This window comes from Zonotrichia albicollis, chromosome 1, assembly GCF_047830755.1.
Source record: "Zonotrichia albicollis isolate bZonAlb1 chromosome 1, bZonAlb1.hap1, whole genome shotgun sequence".
In the NCBI taxonomy this organism is placed as follows: Eukaryota; Metazoa; Chordata; class Aves; order Passeriformes; family Passerellidae; genus Zonotrichia; species Zonotrichia albicollis.
Window position 1 is genome coordinate 134,827,133 of NC_133819.1, and position 22,450 is coordinate 134,849,582.

General features: G+C 37.8%; 1 protein-coding gene across 7 annotated transcripts in view; it reads left to right on the forward strand.

The window, feature by feature from the left end:
* RUNX1T1 (RUNX1 partner transcriptional co-repressor 1) overlaps positions 1-22,450 on the forward strand; it is a 116,000-nt gene that overhangs the window by 73,917 nt on the left and 19,633 nt on the right. For all 7 annotated transcript variants that reach the window (XM_014276043.2, XM_074555232.1, XM_005479517.3 and 4 more), the window contains 5 exons: positions 3,900-4,081; positions 11,857-12,107; positions 13,344-13,429; positions 14,061-14,262; positions 22,144-22,212. In XM_014276043.2, the coding sequence (XP_014131518.1) occupies positions 3,900-4,081; positions 11,857-12,107; positions 13,344-13,429; positions 14,061-14,262; positions 22,144-22,212 (790 nt within the window). The remainder of the gene's footprint in view (positions 1-3,899; positions 4,082-11,856; positions 12,108-13,343; positions 13,430-14,060; positions 14,263-22,143; positions 22,213-22,450) is intronic.

Below are 22,450 nucleotides of genomic sequence, written 5' to 3' on the forward strand. Positions count from 1 at the left end.
ATGGATAAGTAGCAGTTGTCTGATGACAAGAGGGGCGAAGGAGGCGTGCTCATGCACGGAGGAACACTCAAAGGCAGTAGTTAGGTACTTCTGTATTTTTAAGGACATATTTTCCCACAGCCAAACTGCCTACTCACTCTGTAGCAGGAAAAAACCCAAGCTGTCTACAGAGCAGGGACCAGATGGAAAGCTTTCTGTACTTCTTGCTGAAACACCCGGCAAATACATGTAATTTTTATATATGTATTTTTTGTCGACCAAAGCAATCTGGGACGGAATCTTAGCTAAGAGGCTTTTTTGTCTTCAAGACTGTGCTAGCATGGCAATATCACTCTTCAGGACCAGAATTAGGCTCTCAGCCATGCTCCGCAGCAAGAGAGAGACTCTTGGGCCCTACAGTCTCTTCTGTCCCGAAGACTTGTCCTGAAGCCAGACCTATTTTCTGTTCCCAGCTTTGACTCTCTGTTACCTGATTATAGGCAAGTCACTCAAACCTTCTTGAAACCTTTCACACATTGTATATCCTGTCTGGTCTAGATCCACTACAGATTGCTAGGTCTACCAAACGCTACGTTGCAGACAGAAGCCAATATTTGTGTTTCTGTAATAAAAATTCTGGGAAAGAAGCTACTCTTCACCATGTGTTTGTGCAGTGCCTCTCGCCAGGGAGCGCTGATCTATTACAGATAATAAATAGACATTGAATGGCTTATCTTTCTACCAGTTCTGGTTCACAGGAAAATCAGATCATTCAACTGCAGAAACCTTCACTGGCCTTTTGGTGCATATTTTCTATATTAATATCAAGCAGTATTTAATCTCTTTAATTTAAGTGGTACATGGTGTTCATGTTCAGTACTGCCAACACCGTTTTTCAATAGATGTTCTATGCATATTTGTTTTAAGCATCAGTATAAACATGATTTGATAATTTTGAGTTACTCAGGCTTTCTGAACAAATTTGTCTTAATTTAAATCTTTATTTTTTAATACATCTGTAATAATTTATTTAAACTTGCAATTATAAAAACTTCAAAACTTAATTTTATACTATGTTCTAATGAAGCCTTTTCAATTTAAATTATAAGACTCAAAATGTTTCTGTTGCTGATGGAGGAGGCTATGATTCCACCTAAATCTTGAAGAATATAAAGCCCAATCCAAAACAGAAGTGGAGCATGTTTCAGACACTGAAGTGTGACAATTTAGGGTGGTGGAAGTCAGTAAGGCCATGTTTGTTTGCAGTCAGAGTTTTTCTGGTTGAGAACTGGTTTGTATCTCTCACATGCAGAGGTACAGAAGTCTGTCTACATCTGCATCAGCGGCAATGGGCTGGTGCAGGTGTAGAGAGCTGCCTTTGCTATCAGAGCAGAACCTCTGCACAATCCTCTGTGTCCAAGGCCATGTTGGTCTCAGAGTCTCTATGAGTACATTCAAGTTGCAATAGGGAGAATATTGATGTTTCATTCTGCAGTTCTTGTTTAGTTCTTGTTATCTTCCCAAATTAGTTCTTGTTATCTTCCCAAAAATTAGTTCTTGTGTATCAGGGCAATAGGGAACAGAAGCAGTCTGCACACTTGACCTACCTATAGACAGGTCCTGATTAATCTTCTCCCAACAAACAAATTATTTATTAATATATGGTTTGATAAAGATTGTTTAGAATAATGTTTTGAGCAGGTTGAAAGTACTTGAGCTGAACTGTAAATTTTTAAATACTACTTTTCTTGTCTTCGAGTTATGTATTTGTCCAAACATTACATTGTGCTATTACAAATTATAAGACATGCCAATCATAGTTTTCTTTACTAACTTCTAAAAAATTAAGCAACTGAATGTATCTGCTTTTAATAAACATATTAGAAGCTGTACATGCCTATTCTGTGCAAAGAAAATCTGTTCAATCTATTTAGATAAATTTATCTGCCAATGTTCATGTTTACAGTTAAAGGGCAAGAATGAACATTTCTTTAGGAGAAGGTAAACAAGAAAAATAAATCACAGTTTTTGCTGAACAGTTCAAAATTTGGTTGTCTCTAGGAGCATCTATGCATTAAAAAGGGCCTTTTTTGTTTGTGATAGTGGAAAAGGAACTCAAATATGTTGTTTCTTCCTTCATTACTCACCTCCTAAGTAGGGCCTTCACATTTCCACCTCACATCTCAGTCCTGCTGAGATGTAATACATCTTTTAGTAATGTACCACTAGTCAAATTCTAGATCTGATTCTTTTATTTCTTCCAGATATGTATTTGTAAATATATGTGAACTTTTCCAACTCTTTTCTGCCATGCAAGGCAATTGAAGTAGTAGGGGGTCTTGACTTGTATTCTGTGTGAGCTTTTGAGCTTTTTAAAGAAACAGTGAAATTAAAACAAGTGAAAAACACTACTCACAACACAGTCAGTCCATCTCTCTGATAACTGAAAGAAAATAGATATTTGGTTCTTTCACAGAATATTTGCATTCTGTGCAGGTCTGAAAAGACCTCCATATTCCACAACCAACTGTCTTTTCATCCTAGGAATAACTCATAACAATTTCTAGTTTTTTCACCACTTTTAAAAGTTTCATATGTACTGACTATTCTGGCATTTTTTGTGGCACAGTGGTTCTGCTTTTATGGTAACAACAGGTGCTGAAGCAGTTGTCATTGTTATAATGCTAACAAAGTAATTTACCAAGATCCTGAGCTCAAAACTTTTCAGACCATCTGTTTTTTGTTTGGTTCCATGCACATTACTTTTAGACCTTTTTTGACTTCAGAAGTATTTTCCTGCTTAAAAAATAAGAGGTTTTTTGGTTTTGTTTGTTTGGATTTTTTCAAAGTGAACGTTATTTCAAAAGCAAAGGAAGCTCCTGAAGTTCTTTGTCTTATCTTTAGTTATTAAAGGTCATGAAATTTAATCCAATACTTGAAAATTCTGAGTTAAAAAATCATCGTGCAATAGTGATGGAACAAGAGAGGCCAAGGCACATCCCTTTACGGTACAAAAAATAATTAGGGAAAAATGAGTGGCCTTTCTTAGTATCTATGTTGGCATGTGCTGCAAAGAAAGGAAGAGGTTTCTCAAGATGTGTAACTATCTCTGCAGAGGGAAGGGACATACGGTTCCACCTGCTCTGGCAAAAGGTATGACTAAGTATGACCTCAGTAGATGGGCAAAATGTGCTGCCCAGTGATCAACCAGCATTTCAGTTCTCTTTGTCTGAGTCCTGGTAATCTCCAGGCCATGACCCAAGTCCCAGTGGGGCCATGAAAGAACAGTCAGAAATCCTTCAAGCTACATCTGGCTAGGAGGAGGCTTGTAGCCCTCCGGGTGATTAACTGAAGCTCTGGAACATGAGATTTTGTTGTAATCTTTATCTTAATGTGCAACTGCAAGTGTAATGGGAAGGCTGAGGGCAATCCTATTCTCAATCCTGTTCTCCCCAAGGCCCTCAAAGAATGGTGACTGAGGAGCTCATAGAGTTGCAGATCCCCTGGTTTCAGACATTTTCCAAGTACTAACTGCAGTCTGAATGGGAACAAAGGATTGTCACTTGTTGGAAACAGCTGCTCCATAGGAGATCAGATTTTAGACAGTTAGAAAGCAGAAGTCAGCCAAAACAATACTTTTTCCCTCTTTAAAGATGTGGCACTCAGACCTGGTTTTCTCACAGCATTTACTGTTTTCTGTTACATTTTTGGGAAGCTCCCATCCTTCTATGCATATTTAGTACAGCTATAGCCACTTTTGGAGGCTGCCTGCTTTCAGGCAGCTAACCACAAACCTAGCTGGGAATGATGGCAACAGTTTCAACTCAAGACAGGCTTTGCTCTGATTTCTAATTTTTCTCCTTCATCTCTGTTGAAACTGCTTGCAAGCTGCCCTCTTAACTCGTGCTGCTCTCTTGCAGGCCAATCTGCCCCTGCTGCAGCGGGAGCTGCTGCACTGTGCAAGGCTAGCCAAGCAGAACCCAGCCCAGTACCTCGCCCAGCACGAACAGCTGCTTCTGGATGCCAGCACCACCTCACCTGTTGACTCCTCAGAGCTGCTTCTCGATGTGAACGAAAACGGGAAGAGGCGAACTCCAGACAGGTGAGCAGCACCACACCTGTCCTGTCCTGCCCACAATGTGGTGCTGAGCTCCCCCAGCACAGGGGCAGCATGAGGGTGGGTGCTGGGGAGATACTTGGGTGGTGTTCCCTGGGTGCAGGTCCTTCACATCCAACCTGACCATAAGTGGTGCATCCACCACATCTCTGGAAAACCAGTGTTTCACCACATTCCATATTAAAAATTTCTTCCTAGTCTGAATCTATTCTCTTATTAGCTTAAAATCATTCCCCATGCCCTTTCATAACAGGTCCTGCTTATGCATGTCTGCATATACATACCTACATACATGTGTATATATAGAGAGAGCTGCATACACATATATATTCCTGAGTATATAAATATAATACATGCACTCACTGATTCAGTCACCTCAGGACACGCTGTGGTCGTATCCACACAGAAGTAATGGTCAGCCAGTACTGTATTACTTTGTGCACAGTATTTCAGTCATGTAGTGCCAAGCAGCAGATCACGCCAGCTCCATATGCAAGTCCTTTGCATCTGACGTTTTGTTGAACTCAACATTAAATGTGAGGAGAGTCGCTAGGCATTTATATTGGGAAGTACAGGGCAAACCCCAGAGCACACTCAGGGCTTTGACTCCTTCTGTTGTGCCATATTTCCATATCCATACATAGAATATGCATAAGGGTATTTCTTTCAAAGAGGAGAAATGTTCACTGCAATCTGTTTTGTTGTTGAGTTGAGGAGAGTCCATGCAGAAATGGGACAAGCGAATGAATGTGTGTGAAGTACAGTGACTATAGGGGTATGGAACAGTTTTTATTTTTTGGAATAAAGTTCTTTGCTTAGTGTTACAAGGGAATTACTCTTGTGGTTATTTACTTTTAACTGCCTTCCTATGCTAATGTTAGAAATTCAACTGGCATTTACATTTTACCTTTGGGAAACTCAGGTATTGTATTTTTCATTGATTTGTTTGCCATGGGTTTTATAGTGTGGAAAACTTTTATTATACTTTTCTGCCACATGCCACTACCTGTATGCCTGAGGTATGCAAGTATCCTAGTTATCTTTTAAATGAAAAAGATGATTTGCAAAGTCAAGAAGCCTCATAACTTTTTACAGGTGACATTTTTGTGTTGGAACAGGCTTGAATGGCACAAAAATAAACAGAAAACAGTCTGAAAGCTCACAGTAAAACTTTAGAATTCTCATAGCCAGAAGTGAACAGTAAAATCTAAAATCACATAGCCATTAGATAGAAAAAGATGTGACAGTATTTGAAATTAGTTTTCCTGAGATTGTATTTCAGAAAAATCACAATGAACTAGCAAGAAAATTAAGGTATAAGCAGAAAAGCTCCTTTTATATGTAGCTACGTTCTTTCCACCAGTTTTTCCAGACAACTAGACCAAACTGAAGGAGCTATTGGGGTTAATATAAGCATGTTTCTGCACCTCAGAAAGACAAAGATGATTACTTTTTGGACATTATACGCGTATTGTCTTACTATGTGCAATGAAATAATTTTTCCAAAGCTGAAATCTAGTAGCTTGGGGTAGTTCTGTATATTCTCAATCTTTGCAGAGTAGTGTAGCAAAACATCTGTTAAAAAGGCCTCTTAATACCTTGTGAATGGCTTTAATGTCAGCATGCTGTACTTCAGTTCAGTAGCAGACACAACATTTTTCCTCTAAGGAGATAGACACACATGAAATTATCTCATAAGCCAGTGAGGTATTGCTTGACAGAATACAGACAATAAGTGGGATGTGCTTTCCCGACTCACTCACTCTTTTCTTTCCTGTTTGTGGAGAAGAGTATTGCTCATATTTCCCATAAGGCCACAAAGGAAAAATGTAAAATAAAGTCTTTCCTTTGCATTTGGAATAATGCTCCCTCTCTTTGAGACCCTGTTTGACAGTGTTGAATTTTGGTTATTTTGTAGTAAGTACTGTCTCACCTGTGTTATCTTCAGTCCTGCTTGTGAGGGAGAAGATGGGTGACACAGGTAGAAACTAGGACAAGAACTTTGTTATAAAACCAATACAGGGTCTTTCCATTACAAAAAGGCCATAAGATTAGCACATAAAAGGACCAGCAGATCAGGAGAATATTGGATTTTAAAGTCAGCCTTCATCTTTTAGTTAAAACTGAGGCCCAGACCTAGAGATATTTGTGTATGGTTTATGAATTTTCTTCTCAGCATTTCCTTTTAGTTAAAATACATAGGTGCTCTTAAAATTCCTGAGTCTTTGCTTGAAATTCAAGTGCCTTTGGCTTCACAACTGAAGTCTCTCTTAGGCTGTGAACAACTGGGGAGCAATGCAGCTTTTGGGGTAAGGGGTGGACAGTTTATCTTCCATTGTTGTGGGTAAGAGCCTGTGTTTGAATTCCCAGGGTCCAGGGAGGATGTAGCATGGGCTGTCCCACTGGCCTGCACACTCCAAGGTGCAGCAACTTCTCTCAGTTGCAGCCTGAAATTCAGCTCCTTAGTTCTGGGGAAGTGGTGTTTCAAAAAAACCCATCCTTTCTTTTTGACCCTGCAACTGTTTGCTGTAGTGAAAAAGACTCACATGAAAAAGAGACTGCCCAGTGCGCTCATTGGAATGTTACCTTGAGCTTAAAAAATAAGTTGCTTTTGTTCAGTGTCAAGCAACCCTGTCCCTGGTTAGTCACATCTATGTCTCCATTGTCTATGACTATAATAAAAGCTATACAGAAAAAAATATGTGGTAGTGTTGGCTGAGCCAAGTTCAGTGGAGTTGTCTTGTGCACTCAAGAACATTTGTGCAACAGATTTAGTAAAAAGAACAAGATGCTTTTGGAAAGATTCTTAAATTTACGGAATTGGAGTCTGCATACCTTTTAATTTGGTTAATGTAAGTAAATCAACCACAAAAAGCTGTCCTCAGAGGCTGAACATGCCTAGACTGAGTGAGGTTTGAAACCAAATATTTGGCTGGCTTTATACTCATTACACTATTAATTATTTTAATTGTTTACAGAGGAGCATGAGGAAACATATGGAAATATATATACCTTTTGTTTAGAAATATAAGTAATTTTCAAATATACTAATAAAAATTCAGCAGAAGATAGCAGACATACTTTAAGGGAAGGGTTTACTGTGACTCCATGGCTAGTAAATGAAAAAAAATTCTCAAAGGCCACCTCTTTCCAGGAGAACTAAGTGCAGCTGGAATAATTTTGATTGCAGATGTGTGTCTTAGTGAAGTAAACTGTGGTATCTTTTTCACTTCCCAAGGTATATGGTATATATGTATAGATATATAGTTATACACAGGCATGTATTGTATATAATGTATATGTTATATATATACATACACATTTATATTTCTCATTTGGGCATGGGTAACTGCATACCATTAATTCCATTAGAGGAAGAGTACAGTAGAGGATTGGGCAAAGAAGGTGGAACAAGTGTTACATGTAACCACAGCTGCCTCATGATTTTTTGTTGAAGAAAATCCACATACAGTATTTTTTTATTCTGCTTATAATCTCAGAACCTTTTTTGCATATCCATTTTCCAATTCTTGTTATTTATCTGCATATTCAAGTTACTGTATGTGAGGTTTTATAGAGCAATCTGACAGCCAAGCTTTGTGTTTTACTGAATGTTTTCTTGGTGCATATGGTCTGACACGGATGAGCAGCCACGGTGAGATTTTGGAGTCTATTAAACTAGCTCATTAAAAAGATCAATCTGTTTCTGTAATAACACTGGGAACCATCAGTCACTGCAAGAGAGGAAAACTGACACCTGAGGAGACAACACATTTTGGTAATTTGTTCATGACATGTCATGAACAAAGTGTTCACTGTGTTTTGTTTACAAGTTTTGGAGTTTACATTCTACTGTAGTAAAGCAAAGGAACTTGGACCACAGTGAGTTTTTATTTTGGTGAATGAATGCTTAATTATAAATCACATGATTTTAAATACATTAACAACAAAAAACTTTGCTAATTACTCATCCTTTGAGCTTACTGGAAAAGGCTGATGGCATGTGAGCATGCCATGTAGTGAATCTACATTTATGACCGTTCTCTACTAAGTGGATATAGGATAACAAAAATTTCTGCTAGAATAGCATTATATTGAGTGAGAAGAAAACAAAAGTGGCTATGATTGTGTTGTGACTTAAGAAAGTGCTGCTGTGGTTGCAGTACACTTGGAACCAATGACATGAAATAGGTGTCGAAGGTACCTGGGCACAGAGATAAACTTTAATAATAATACTGTTAGTAAATCTTATTTGAAGAGGCTCCTCAGTATCTCAGTAAGGTGAAGGATGCTCACAGCTCTTACATCTGTGCTCCTTGTATGCCATGTGTAATTATGAGGAATTTTAAAAGAATTTTTGTAATATGAATTGTTAGCAAGGCAGAAAAGTAATTTTTTTCTGTAACACAGTATTATAAACAGATATTTTATTCCTGCAAAGCATTATCATTTGTTTGATTCATCAACCCTTTATTGGTGGAAGTCAGTTTAAATCAAAGCATCTTGCACAAATAGTAGATGAACAGCTTTGTCTCCTTCTTGTAAGCTGGCTTTAGTGTTCTTTGAAATTTGTGTAATACTCCTGATCAGGTTAAACCCAATTTTCTAGCCAAGGCAATTTTGCATGGTCAGATTTTCTACCCAGGAAATTATCCATAAATTACATAATTTAAAACTGAAATCACAACCTAAAACAAACATAAATTCCATTAAATGCATACCGGTTAAAAAGTAGTGTCTATTCTGCTGTCTTTAATCTAAGTAAATCATGGCTTTAAGTAAAATGACTCCCCTTGTGTGTTTATAGTTGAAGGACTCCATCTTTGTCATATTAACAATTTTCCAAACAACACTGTTGATTTATAGGCACATCAAGGAAAAAGGTGGCCAAGAGAGTAAGGAAAAAAGTTCCAGTTATGTTTCCTACGCATTCACTGTTATTTCCACTCTACAGCTTCTGGTTACTTTGCAAAATCAGATGAAAGCAGATTAAAATTGTGATGGTGTTATATTTGGAACTACTATTCACATGGGTGTGCCAGTTACTGGGAAACAGCACTGCCTCCTCCGGCACCTGGGAAAATGCTGTTGCCCCAAGGGGGTGAAACCTAAAAGAATGAGTAGGACTGAGATCAGAAGCAGACTAGTAGGTCAAATTCAGAGCATCTGAATTATGGCACTCTTCAGTACCTCATCTTTTATCACTCTATTCATATATAGTAAATTTGGCAGCAGTTCCTGTTCTGATGAGGTTTTCTAAGTTGTTACCTTTTTATATATTTTTATGTGCTCAGAAACAAAAAATGAGTTTATGTACAGTCTCATTCTGGTATTATGGTAAGCTGTTTATTTGGTCAGTGCAGAAAATATAACAACAATTTGTAGAATTAAATTTTTATGCCCAGAAAAGACATAGCAAAAATATAATTTCACTAAATATGTTTTCAAGAGTCATGCTAGTTTCTATGTTAGTCAGAATTCAGTGAATATGCTGGTGTGTTTTCTAAGCTAAAGTAGTGCATTCCAGTTAAGGTAATTAAGTACAAAGCAGTCTTAAAAAACACAGAAATACCTGTATATTAGGTGCAAATATATACATTTGTATGAAAATATATGACTTTAACATCAAGCTGTAGTGCAGAAAAGGAAAACTGGTTTCCCACTTTTCCCAGTTTTATTTCAGTGACCAAGTCAATGAGTTATTTAATTGTTTGCTGTTTCTGACTTTTACCCATTTAAGTCAGAGAACGTTCTAATTGTGGTACTAAAAGACCTATGTGAGTTATTAGTTTGCCTTGTACAGACAGAAAAGTCAATTTCTTTTGCTTACATAGTATTTTGACAACTGGAAGATTGGCACGCTGACTTTGAGTAAATATGTGCAAAGAAAACACACGCAAGCCACTAAACGCAAACTTGTCTTGAAGAGCTGTCAGAAACATCACCACCCATTGGGAGTTATTGCAAGCAGGTACATCGTGCCAAAACTAATAAAAATATATGATGGACCTCAGGTTTTCTTGGTTAGGTGTTTTCACAGGCATGCTGCATTTCTTTTGGAACAAGGTACATGCTCCGCTTTAGCAAAGTATGTCTTTTATATCTGCCCAAATGAGAACAGATGTCCTGCTGTGCTGGGGAAAGATTCTTCCCTTTTTGCCACATTACAGTTTAGTAAAATATATATATATATATACCTGCAGCTTCTCTGGCATTAGTAATTTTGGTGAGGTCTCTGAGAAATTGCTTCACTTCTTCTGAAAACAGTGCAGCCCATCTTTTAATTTCCTGCTGCTAGTTACAAGATCTTAGTTTGATTCTCTCTCTCAGAGGATATTGGCAATGATTTGGTTTCATCCTTCCTCTCATTGGCCTTAAATGGGAACCTGTTGAGAGGTGACAATACACTGTTTCCCCACAGACGGTCCCTCAGGGGTAGTTGATTGGTTTCTGGGGGAAGGTTTGTTGTAGAGCAGTTGGTTTTAACAATAGGCAAACAAGAAAATTTGGTCAAATTTACCTTTCTGTCAGTGTAAAAAAATTGTGTTATCACTAGGAATGATACATTATTCCATCCCTTTATTCCAGAGGATAAAATTCTTTTATAAAGAAGCTGGAATATAACAGCAGCTTATGGAGCGAGGAATGAAACCTCAGTTTGCAATATTTATATATAAGAAACTTTCTGATCAAAACTAATATTTTGTAGGTTTTCTTTATTCATGTGGTTTAAAAAACCCCAAACATTTCAGTGAAATGAAACATCCCCAAAAGGGTTGTGAACCCGTTGAAGTAACTGTAGGGCGGATTTTTTTTTTGCTTGTTTGTTTGGGGGTTTTTTGTTTGTTTTTCCTTTCTTTTTTTTATTTTTTTACTTTTTTGTTTGTTTGTTTATGAGTTTTTTTAAAATACAGTTTTAATGGAGAATTAGTTTGGGGTAGGTTTAAGGTTCTCAGGCAGAGGTGTCAAGTAGAGAGTTCTTTGGAAATAGCTGATTATGAATTTAATTAAAGAGTAACTAGAACATAAAAAAAACCCTGTCCTTCTCCTCAGTAGCTCTTCCAAGTCACCTGAGCATAAAGCCCCTGTCTAAGAGTAATGGAGTGGGAAGTCCTGAACATTACTGACGACTTGAGTCTAGCCACATCTTCCGGCAAAATTAATGATAGTCACAGCACCTTTGCCCAGATGGTGCAAAAATCTCTGAAGGATGCATTTCTCATAATTTAGAGTCAATTCTTCCCGAAAGTCTCTGTGTGACATTGATCTTGATGAGAGCTCATGGTATGCTGGGCTTCAGCACGCTGACATTCACTACGGTATCCTCTTGAAAACAAAGCCATTTCTTGAATGGCAGGTTTCTCCTAATCACTATAAGCTGTAGCACTACTGTATATTGGAATTTCTTGGTCCCTGGTTTCATGTATCAGTTGATGGTTTCACCTCTGCAATTGCATATGTATCTACGCCATCAGTCTGTGATCTCAGCAAAGGCTGCTTGCTCTCCAGCCCCTCATTAGGTGGCTCTGTCAGAAGGTCACCCTGATGGTATTTCTCAAGTTACAGGGATGGTTAGACAAGGTGAATGAGTCCTTTGTATGTTTTGATTCAGCAGTGTTATGAAATGTTCTGCAACACCACACATTTGGAGCAAATTGAAGAACAATCTTCAGTTCCTGAAGCTGCGTGTGTAGGTGGGGGTGCATGTTCCCGTCCTCTATTCACTAAGTGAATTAAAGTTCCTTTGCTTTGTTTTTCAGAACCAAAGAAAACGGCTTTGACAGAGAGCCTTTGCACTCAGAGCATCCAAGCAAGCGGCCCTGCACTATTAGCCCAGGCCAGCGGTACAGTCCAAATAATGGCTTATCTTATCAGCCCAATGGTCTGCCTCATCCCACCCCACCTCCACCTCAACATTATCGTTTGGATGATATGGCCATTGCCCACCACTACAGGGACTCATACAGACACCCCAACCACAGGGACCTCAGGGACAGAAACAGACCTATGGGTAAGGCACGTTGATTTTCTGCATTGTTTTTTTAGATTTCTGTTTCCCTTGTAACTTTATTTTGTGAACAGGACTTTTTTATCTGCAGTTCAGATGTAGCCTTTATGGGTGTTTGTCCATCCAGCTGCTTCTAATGGCCTTATTTCAGATCTGTACTTGTAAAAGTGGATTGAATTGTATCTCTAAGAAAGAGGGACAGAAATGGAAGGAACCTGTGCTTTCAAAGCTATATGGATGGCATGGACACTCAGGTGTATGGCGGGCAAGGATAGGTAGAGCCTTTTATTTTTCTTCTAATGTCAAATTTGTGGTGATAGCAACATCAAAATAGCTTGATTTCAGTTTAGAGCAGAAGAAAGTTGTTATCTTTCAAAAAAGTGGTTTGTGTGTGACATGTCCACACAAACATGGGTGGAGGATGTGAACAGCAGAAGCACCAGCCACACCCCATCCAGCACAATTTGATTTAATGGAGTGCCTGATACTCTTGGATTTTGTTTCACATCTGCACTTACTGTTCTTCCTTGTTTAAAACAAATCTTCACTAGAAGAGCAACGCTTACAAATATTCAGCATCTGTATAGAGGAGGCTAAGCAAAGAACAAGTGTTGGTTCCCCTTGAGTGTTGATAATAAATACTGGCTTGGTTGTATCATGTTGTCAGCTGCTCTGATATATGTGCTACATTTTAACCACATGTTGTTTAAACATCTGTGGAGGGATGAACCCTTAATGATGACATGGTAGTAATTACTGTATTTAGTGAAATAACACTGAGTTTATACTAATATTTTTTTCAACTCTCTGAAGTACAGCTAGTATTATATGCAGTGAGTTACCAAATAATTGCCTTGCTGACTTCAAGTAGTGCAAACGAAAAATTATATATTGTATTATGTTATATTTATGTATACAGTAATTGTGCAGAGTCTGAAAGAGTTATGTCCATTTCTGAAGGGTCATCTTGCAATGTATAGAACTTACAGAATTGAAGACATTAAATTGGACAAAATAGTAGCATCTTGTGTGAGGAAAAGTACTAAAGAGAACTTAGAGCAAAGGTTTTTTTTGAGTTTTTTTTTTTAATTTTTATTTTTTTGTGGTGACATTCCTGATGCTAGAACAGGTAATATATGATGGTTCTGTCTATAGCCTCTTTTTTTTTCTGGTTTTTTTTTTTTTTTCCCCCATAGAGGACTTCCAACGTTGTAAACATAATTTGCTCCTCTTTGGCAGGGTTGCATGGCACACGTCAAGAAGAAATGATTGATCACAGGCTAACAGACAGAGAATGGGCAGAAGAGTGGAAACATCTTGACCATGTAAGGGCTAAATATCCATTTATGTGTAATTGTCTGAACAGAGGTCTTCCAAGATAGGAATTTAAATTTTTTATTTTAAAACCTATCTGAATTCCATGACAGGTTTTGAAAGCTTTGCTTATTAAATGAGAGGGCTTGATGTTCCCCATTAGATAGTTCACACCAGGCCTTGCTGATAAGTGTCTCCTGCATTATCCTAATTATTACAGTCTGCCAATAGAGGAATGGACTTTCTCTATAAACACTGGATCTGGGGCTTGGATTTGTTCCTGAGTTTATTATCTCTTGTAAAATTTGTAGACATCAGTTCTGGACCACATCTTGTGTCCTCTCCAGTGCCATGTAGTACTAGTGGCAGGGCTGTAGCCTGTTCAGTTTTTTTCTCCTTGTCTTTGCTCTTTTTCCTGTAAGTCCCTATCTGTATAGTTTAGGAACACCAGTTAAAAAGGAAGGGATTGTCATTCTTAAAACAAGCCTAGAATTTTTCAGCTATAGTTGAGGTTAACAGAGAGGGACTCCTTCATTATTAAAACCCATGCACTCAGCACATTGACGTTTTCTTTATTATGATGTCACTCTGTGAACAAAAATTTCTTCTTTGTTTCTGTGCTCCATCCACTGCTGTGAACAGTTGTTGAACTGTATAATGGACATGGTGGAAAAAACCCGACGATCTCTCACTGTCCTACGGCGATGTCAGGAAGCAGACCGCGAGGAGCTGAATTACTGGATACGGCGGTACAGTGATGCGGAGGATTTAAAAAAAGGCGGAAACAGCAGCAGTAGTCATTCCAGACAGCAGAGTCCAGTGAATCCAGATCCAGTTTCGTTAGGTACAGTATCCTCATTGAAAATCGTGTGCTGATTCTCTTTAAGCTTAGCTAAGTGATAGATAATGTTTGCATTTGTTCTGATTCTTCTGCTATAGTGATGATTCCTCTCTTGCTGACTGCTGGATTCACTATAACCCTTATGCCCAAACAGTGGTGTTTCTGGGTGGAATGGCTTGAGGTTTTTTGGGTAATGCTTGGTAATTAGCTTTCCTTTCTGCAGAGTCTGAGAGGGGGGGTGAGAGGACAGACTGTCATGTAGGGGAGGCAGAGCAGTGAGATGTGCACTGACTCTCTGTCCCTTCTGACTCTTTCTCTTTCCTGATTGTTTAAAAAAATCTGTCAGTGCTCCTGGATTGCAATTTGAAATAGAGGGCTTTCACCTTCTTAAATCAAATTCCTTAACTTGGAAGTTGTCTTTCTAAGGAAATGGAGTTGTAAAGTTCTAGGCACTTGTTAGGTGCACTTGGTTTCTGTTTAAGAAAGGAACAAGATCTGGAATGCTCACAGTCCTGCATGTATGATCCTCCTAGGTCTCTGTCCATCACTGCAGCTTGTGCAGGTGTGTCTGAAGACTGTTTGTTGTGTATTTCCATGGAGCTGTCCAGGCCTTGGCTCAGGCAGCAGAGCTTGAGCTGGGTGGGCTGCAGCCACCTTACCAGACCAAACAGCAGGGCTGTCCTCCCTGCAGACCTTCACAGTCACTCTCACACAGTGCCGCACACAGCTACTCTGAGAGGACTCTGCTCTATAAAAACAAACTTTAATTTGGGGTCTTTCTGTGAGTTACTAGTATTTTGGCCTTTTTCTGCCCCTTCTCCTCACTTTCATGGCAGATATGATAAAGCAACATCTCAGTGATATCTTTTTATTTTTCTTGTTCTTTTGAAAATGTCAGGAGACTATGCTTGCTTGTCTAATATTGCCTTATAAAAATATGAATTATCTCTATCCAATGCCATCTACTCAAAATCATCACAAATTCTCTTCATTACTAGTATTCCAGAATAGAATCAGTAGAATGTGTGTTATTTTGCAACTATATTTTAACTGTGTTTTCCTTTTGCCTTTAAGAATAATTTACCATCAAAAATTTATTGAATTGCAAATAGAAAAACATAAAAAAAATCTAATCCCATCTCCATCATTCTCTTAGTAAATTTCTAGAGTTACTACTGTAATATTTGGTGCCTCTTGATAACAAACAAATCTTTTTTGTGTGAATGTCAAATTACTTGAGTCAATAGCTCTATAAATGTGCTCCAATCAGTGGGAGGAAGGGTTATGGAAATGCTTCCATAGTTCACTAATAAGTCTAGTCCCTAGAGGAGCCCTTCTCAGAAAGTATTCAGGTAATGGCTTGCATGAACAGTGCTAAATGTAATGTAAAGGAAGACTCGTAAATACGGCATCTGAAACGTCAATCACATTTGCAACTTCAGGAATAGAACTTGTGAATAGATCTAAAGCAGTGGCTCACTTCTCTAGTGAAGCTGTGATGCAAAAAGAGACAGGCCATGCTGCTTGTGTACTTAGTAGGTAGAAAAAATGAACGTTCTCTAATGAAACTGGAACTCATGACATTCATGAAAACTTCATAGATAATATTACAATCCAAGAAAAATAGTCATCACCACAACAATAGGTACATAAGATAAAATGAAGATCAAGCATACAGTTAGATCCCTATATTAGCATTTGTTTGTGTATATGTCCAGATGAATTCTTGGAAACAGCAAAGTCTTCTGGCTTAAAAGATAGTTATACAGCACAGGCTTTGGCATTGGATACATCGGTCAGCTCTGCAGTACTGTGGGTACAAATGAACTGGTTAGAGTCCATTCAATTTTAACACGTCCACTTTGGTTATTTGGTTGAAAAAATACTTCTGAGACTCACAAACATGAAACTTGGATCACTTCAGTGATGTAGCATCCATATCAGTTGTAAATATTGGTTAGAAGTGCTTTTATGTCTGACATGACAGGGAGAAAATGCTTACTTTGGAGTCTGTGGAAAGCTAATCCTTAGATTTCCTCAACTCTGGTAGTAATCTAGTTAACAAAATGAAAATCCCTAACATTCAGAGGTATAACGAAACTAAAGCAGTGTCTGTGAGCCTGGGGATGGTTTAGGGCTTTTTTATTTCAGTTTTGAAGTGGGGGAAAAAGGATTGGAAAATTGCTCCAATATTTTAATTAAAGTACCTCAGCATGTAAATATTGGGGGGTTTGCTACAGAGATTCCAAATATCAGTGAATTCCCTTTGTACCTTTTTTTTTCTTTCAACAAGGTAATCCAGCCTTTAAATCCATCCTGTCATCTCAAGGAGATGCAAGTGAGAAAAAAAAGGGGGCCATATGGCTACATTATCTGTGCCTTTGTTTCTTTTTCTTTACGATTCAAATATCATTCCTGAAGTGATAACTTCTCATTACAAACATATCACAGTTTTCATAGATAGGTCTTGTTGAAAAACTCAGACCTGAGATCTAGTATGGATAATTTGAGTTGAAAAGTAATTGAAGAAAATTCTGATGGTCATTTGGAACCAGTAGACTTTTTTCCTGCCAAAGATTTTTCTGCTTCTTTTGATTTGACATCACTGTAAATCATGTTGAGCCTGGAAGTTTGCAATATCTGATCAATATTTTTCTGTTGCTATTTTTAATTGAAAAATTAAATTAAATACTTGATAATTCATTTTAATTCAAAGCAATCCAATACACACATTAGCTATCTACAATAGGTTACAAGCTCCCATTATTCTCCAAGAATGTGCTGAAGGTAAGAGGGTCTTTTCAGTCTGAATAATACATGTTTATGAAAGTCTAAAAATGACTCAGACTTTACATATATTCACTTGATTAACTGTGATGGTCTATGAAGTGAATAATATATCATCTGACTCCTCCATTTCTGCTGAAGAATTTCAGTACTACATACTGCAGCAGGACTGCAACTTTCATCCTAATAGTGAATAATTACCCATATCAGACACTGTATACTGAAATACACACAGTAGGATAAATTAAAGATGAGGGTTCTTCAGCATCATGGGTTATAAACAAGATCTATAACCATACTGAGTGCAGCTGTGGCTCTAGATAAGTGGAGCAGGCACACATCAGAAGGTCTGCAGCAGTGTTGATATTTTGTGTCTGTTGAATTTATCTGAATGGAAATCTTACAAAATAGAGTTTGAAATCTCCAGCTGAAGAGTGCAATACCTGCAGGATTTGCCTCAGGAAACCAGGATTCTCAGAAGTCTATGAATTTGTGAAAAACACATAGGTTAGCCGTTTCTTAATACATTTCTAAATGTTAACCCTTTCAGACACTTTTTATTTTTTCTAAAGTTGTTCACCATCATGTTTTCAGTGTCAGCCAGAGCATTCCTGCCAACACGTATCTGTTCATGCTGTGATGATAAACCTGTTCCTTTGCCATTTGCAGATAATCAGCAGTGCTGTGATATGCATGATATTCTCAACATGAGCAAACCATAATGCTGTGAATACCACAGTAACATTTATAACTTGTAATTCTAGAATGTAAAGCCTCTGCGATACTGGTCACTGATGACATTAAGTATTGCTCTTAATCCACTCTCTGCATGGGAGGCTTGGGCTCGATTGTGGCTTAGTGAACTGCATGCTGTTAGTAGGGCTCCAGCTGCAGAAACATTGCATGTGTGTGTTCTCAGTGCTCAGCTCTGACATGGCCTCTGCTTGAGGATGATTCAGTAATACTGTACCTATGTGGCTTTTCTTTTCTTTTACAATGAGAAAATAACAACTATATTTTTAACACAATTTCAAGGGGTGTTGCAATAGCCAGAAAAATGTATTAGAGAGCAAAGAAGGGCAAAGATGTACTTAAAAATACTGGGAACACTTGCCCCCCAGCCAGGTTTGCAAGGTAGCCTCATCAGTAATACCCACCTTCAGATCTCTATTTTTTATTATGTGGAACTGGCACAGTTTTGAACTTGACTCTTACAAACCAGGCAGTGAATATTTTATATTTGTTGCTCTGAGAATTTTTCTGGTTTGTTTTCTGTGTCGCACTAATGGTGTTACATTTATTATAGGATAGAATGAAGCAGAACTTGCATTTGAAATATGGAAACCACATAAATACATAAAAAGGCATATATATTTAATCTGTTCATGACTGCTTATGTGTAGCTATTTTTGACCCTCAATATTCAGTACAGCATGCAGGGTATTATTATCACTGCCAGTATTTTCATGAATGCAGTAAATTGTATAAGATCATCAAAACATCAGCTGTTCATTCCATTTCTTAATACTTTGTGTTATACACTTGCATGTCAGTGTCCCGTGCAAAAAAACCTCAATTCTTTTGTTTTGCCAACTTACCTTCTGTCCTTCTTTCCAAATGTGAATTAGGCTCTTTGAGATTACTGAACAATTCTTTTCTCTCTGTCTTTCTATTCTGTTTTCTTGAGTTTGAGCCTTATGATCACATAAGACTTCATATAATTTATTTGGTCCTAGCTTTTCATCTCAGTTTCAATTTGCAGATCCATATTTATGGCTGCTCTTACAACTCTCCACATCTCTGCACGTCACTCTCTTTCAGCACCTTTTCTCTTTATCTTAAAGCCATCAAAAATTTTCATTCTTATGTGAGAGCTGAAACCAGTGCAATTTTTAAATTTTCTTCATGTGTATTCTCCCACTCCAACAACTTTTTTACTATTTCACAAATTTATTTCACATTACAATAGAAAACTCCCATACCATTTTTGATATCAAAAGTCTCTTTTGTTTTTACCTCATTTAAACACTTACAGACAAGTACAGACTATCCTCATTTACATATATGCTTTTTATTTTCCTTGTTCATCTTTTTACTTTGGTTCAGTAGGAACTGGACTAATTACCAACACATGCTTTCATGCCTTGCCATGAATTTCAAGTTAATTCAGCAGTGTACACACTGTTGTTCTGCATAATGGTACTGTTGCATTTTCACCATTAACAAACCTTTGTTATAATGCCTGACATGTAAAGCTTTTCCAATATCCTTTTCTGAATGATCTGCCTGGTCACTTCAGATTATTCTTATTGTTGTCTGATTTCATTCAGTTTCATTCTAGGTAGCATTTACTTTGACTTCTAGGCGCACAGTTAGTTATTTAATATTATGCATTGTCCTCATTATTGCTTTTTGCAGTTGCTTCTACATTTAGTATTTTAGGGACTTCACTCAGCTGTGTTAATCTTAGTTTGAGATTGCTAGATATCCAAGTTAAGATCTTTTGTGCTTCAGTTTTAATGAGCAATTTTTGTGATACTTAAACTGAAGGACTCCTTACCTTAAAAACACTAATATGTAAAATTTATGTCCTCTGGTCATTTCCTGTAGTTTAGCCTTAGAAAGAAGATTGTTTTCACAGACTCATCACCACTGCCTAAACAATAGACATGTTACTAAAATTTTTCTGGCTTGGAAAATATGGTTTTTATTATCTTCATAAGTGCTTCTTGTCTTTTTTGTGCACCATTCCAAACTATGGGAAAGTCTCTCATAAGCTCTTGATTTAAGTCTTCTTGCAGAGGATCTCATTCCTCATGTAAATAATTTGTGGTTGGAATAAGAGCTTGATTGATGTTTATGTTTTGGAAATTTTAACAATTATCTGGCAATCTGGTCATTTATGTCATTGAATTCCATTTTTGGAAAGTCATGTGTACCAAAAAATCAATTCCACATCTCTCTGTCCTTTTTCTTTCTTTTCCTTTTTTTCTTCCCCCCTCCCCACCACCCAAAACTAAGAGCCATAGACTTGAATCAAGGTTATGCTCCCCTTGAACACTGGATGGTACCTTATATACCAGACAGGAAAACTCAATATGAGCAAAGACATGAATGGCACAAACCCCTTGTTTTGCCACATTTGGAGCCCGGTTGAGTCTGTTCCTGCAGGTATTCCATGAACAGCAAATAAGAGTGGTTTAATTTTTTGCCTTTATTTTTTCTTGAGCCTTCACACAATATTTTCTGCTGTTGCCTCTGTCCCCCTAACAGAACTGGCATTGTGCCTGTAAGTCTAAAAGCTTTTAAGGGGTGAAAACTGTACACAGGGCTATTCGTCATCTCCAGAATTGTGCAAGCCAGGCCATACTGAGAATTTTCCCATTTTTGGTATCAGGTCTGAAATCCTCTATCAAGTTGATTAAACCAATATAAATAGCTGTTTTGCAAAATCTACACACACACACACACACACACACACACACACACACACATATACAGTGTTACTATTTTATGCTTGAGAGCTGTGAAAGTCCGCCGACAAAAATCTATTTTAAATTGTTGTCCCATACTTCAGTGACAAACAGAAGAGCTGGGTAAATCCTCTCAGCTGCCTGTCAGATGGGAAGATGTACTCCCAGTCACTGTCTGCAGATTTTCATGCTAGAAACTACATCTGTGAAACAGTGCACAGGAATTCCCTACTCTCTGTTGAAAAAGCTCCTGTCATTTCCACCTTTATTAGCCGCTTGCAATATTGTCATCTTTTAAAAGCATTTAAGTTTATGTGGGCTGCTGTATGTAAACAGTACTGTATGCATACATGTAGTGGTATAAGAAATTATTTGCAAACCCTGATGTTTCACTTTTTCTTAAACATATTGCTTTTTAACCAAGTTAGTGAATAAAAGCTCCTAAGATAGAAAACTGAATACATTTAGTCAAAATTAGTATTCCAAGAATGGCAGGTATATTCTTGCTGTATTTCAAGCCCAGACATCAAACTTCTAGCAGCATCTCCAAAAACATTCAAACCTGTCTGTAATGTAACAAATCAAGTTATTTTCTTTAGGCAATTGAATTCTGACACACTGGCAATAGTAATCATGGCAGCGAACTTAGTTTTATGCATTTGGTTGTATTTTTTTCATTTTGTCCTCTATTACTTTGAATAATAGTTAATCAGTTTTTAAATTGCATTTGAAAGGAGCAATTTCAGTTTCATCTGCTGAGGATCTCTATGCTAAATTTCAGACCAAAGTGAATTTTCTTTTTGTATCATCTGATCTTAGCTCTTTGAAGTCCCTGTGAAAGGGATCTTTCTGATTTCAAAACTCTTAGGCCCAGGCCTAAAGGTTAAACCTTAAAAAAAAAAAAAAAAAAAAAAAAAAAAAAAAGAGGAGAAGGGGAAAGAGCTGTCAAAGTGTGATTGAAATATATGGGTGAATTACGAGCTTCAGCTCCAGTGAGGTTGTTTGGCAGCTTGTATTTAGGGCCTTAACCTAAAGTTAAAGGTTCTGTTTTTCAAACTCTTGCAGCTACAGTTGCCACCATGGGCTCAGATACAGGAAAGCACAGCTCTGAACTTAGAGAAACACCCCTTTGCTTTTCTGTGGACAACTTATTTGATCACTGGAATGACATCTTGACTTTTATCTGCACTCATAAGTACTCGTTATTTTCCACAGAGCAGAAGTGCAGACCTGCACTGTTGCCCTTTCTTTTTCCTTTTCATAAATACAATGAGAAAGGACAAAGCATGTCACTCCCTCAGTTTGTCTTGCAAAGCCTCCCTTAAAAGTGTGGATACTGTCATACAGAGTTGACTCAAAACACTGTAAAATAAAAATAAAATGAACATCTTCACTTGGCTTAAGATGAGACATTCAAATTGTAAGAACTGATCTGATCTACGGGACGTTCATGAGCTACGGCTGTGGCATCCGCTTTGTTTTGAGGAGGGAAAAGCTTCACTTGATTTCTTTGTCTGAGCTGTAATTAAAGAGAAAAGGTATTTTTCTCTAAGCCTTGTTCTCAACAAGCCAGCATTGCTTATGATGCTCTTTCTTTTTCCCTGTTCACCCCCTCCTCCTGCAGAATCTCATCGGGAATTCCTTCACAGGCCTGCGTCTGGATACGTGCCAGAAGAGATCTGGAAGAAAGCTGGTAAGAACTGTTTAAAAACACCAGCTTAGTCGTCTGGCAGCTGTGTGCAGTTGTTAATGCACTGATGTGAGGAATTGGGAGGCGGGGGAAGGGCTTACTAGTAACAAGAAGAAATTGTATTTAATAATCTTAAACTGGAACTGATCGGGACATTAAATAATTTTATAGTAGAATCATCTGCTGCTACAGTTAGGGGAAATATCAGTACTTCCAATGTGGACCCCTATTTTCAGGGCTT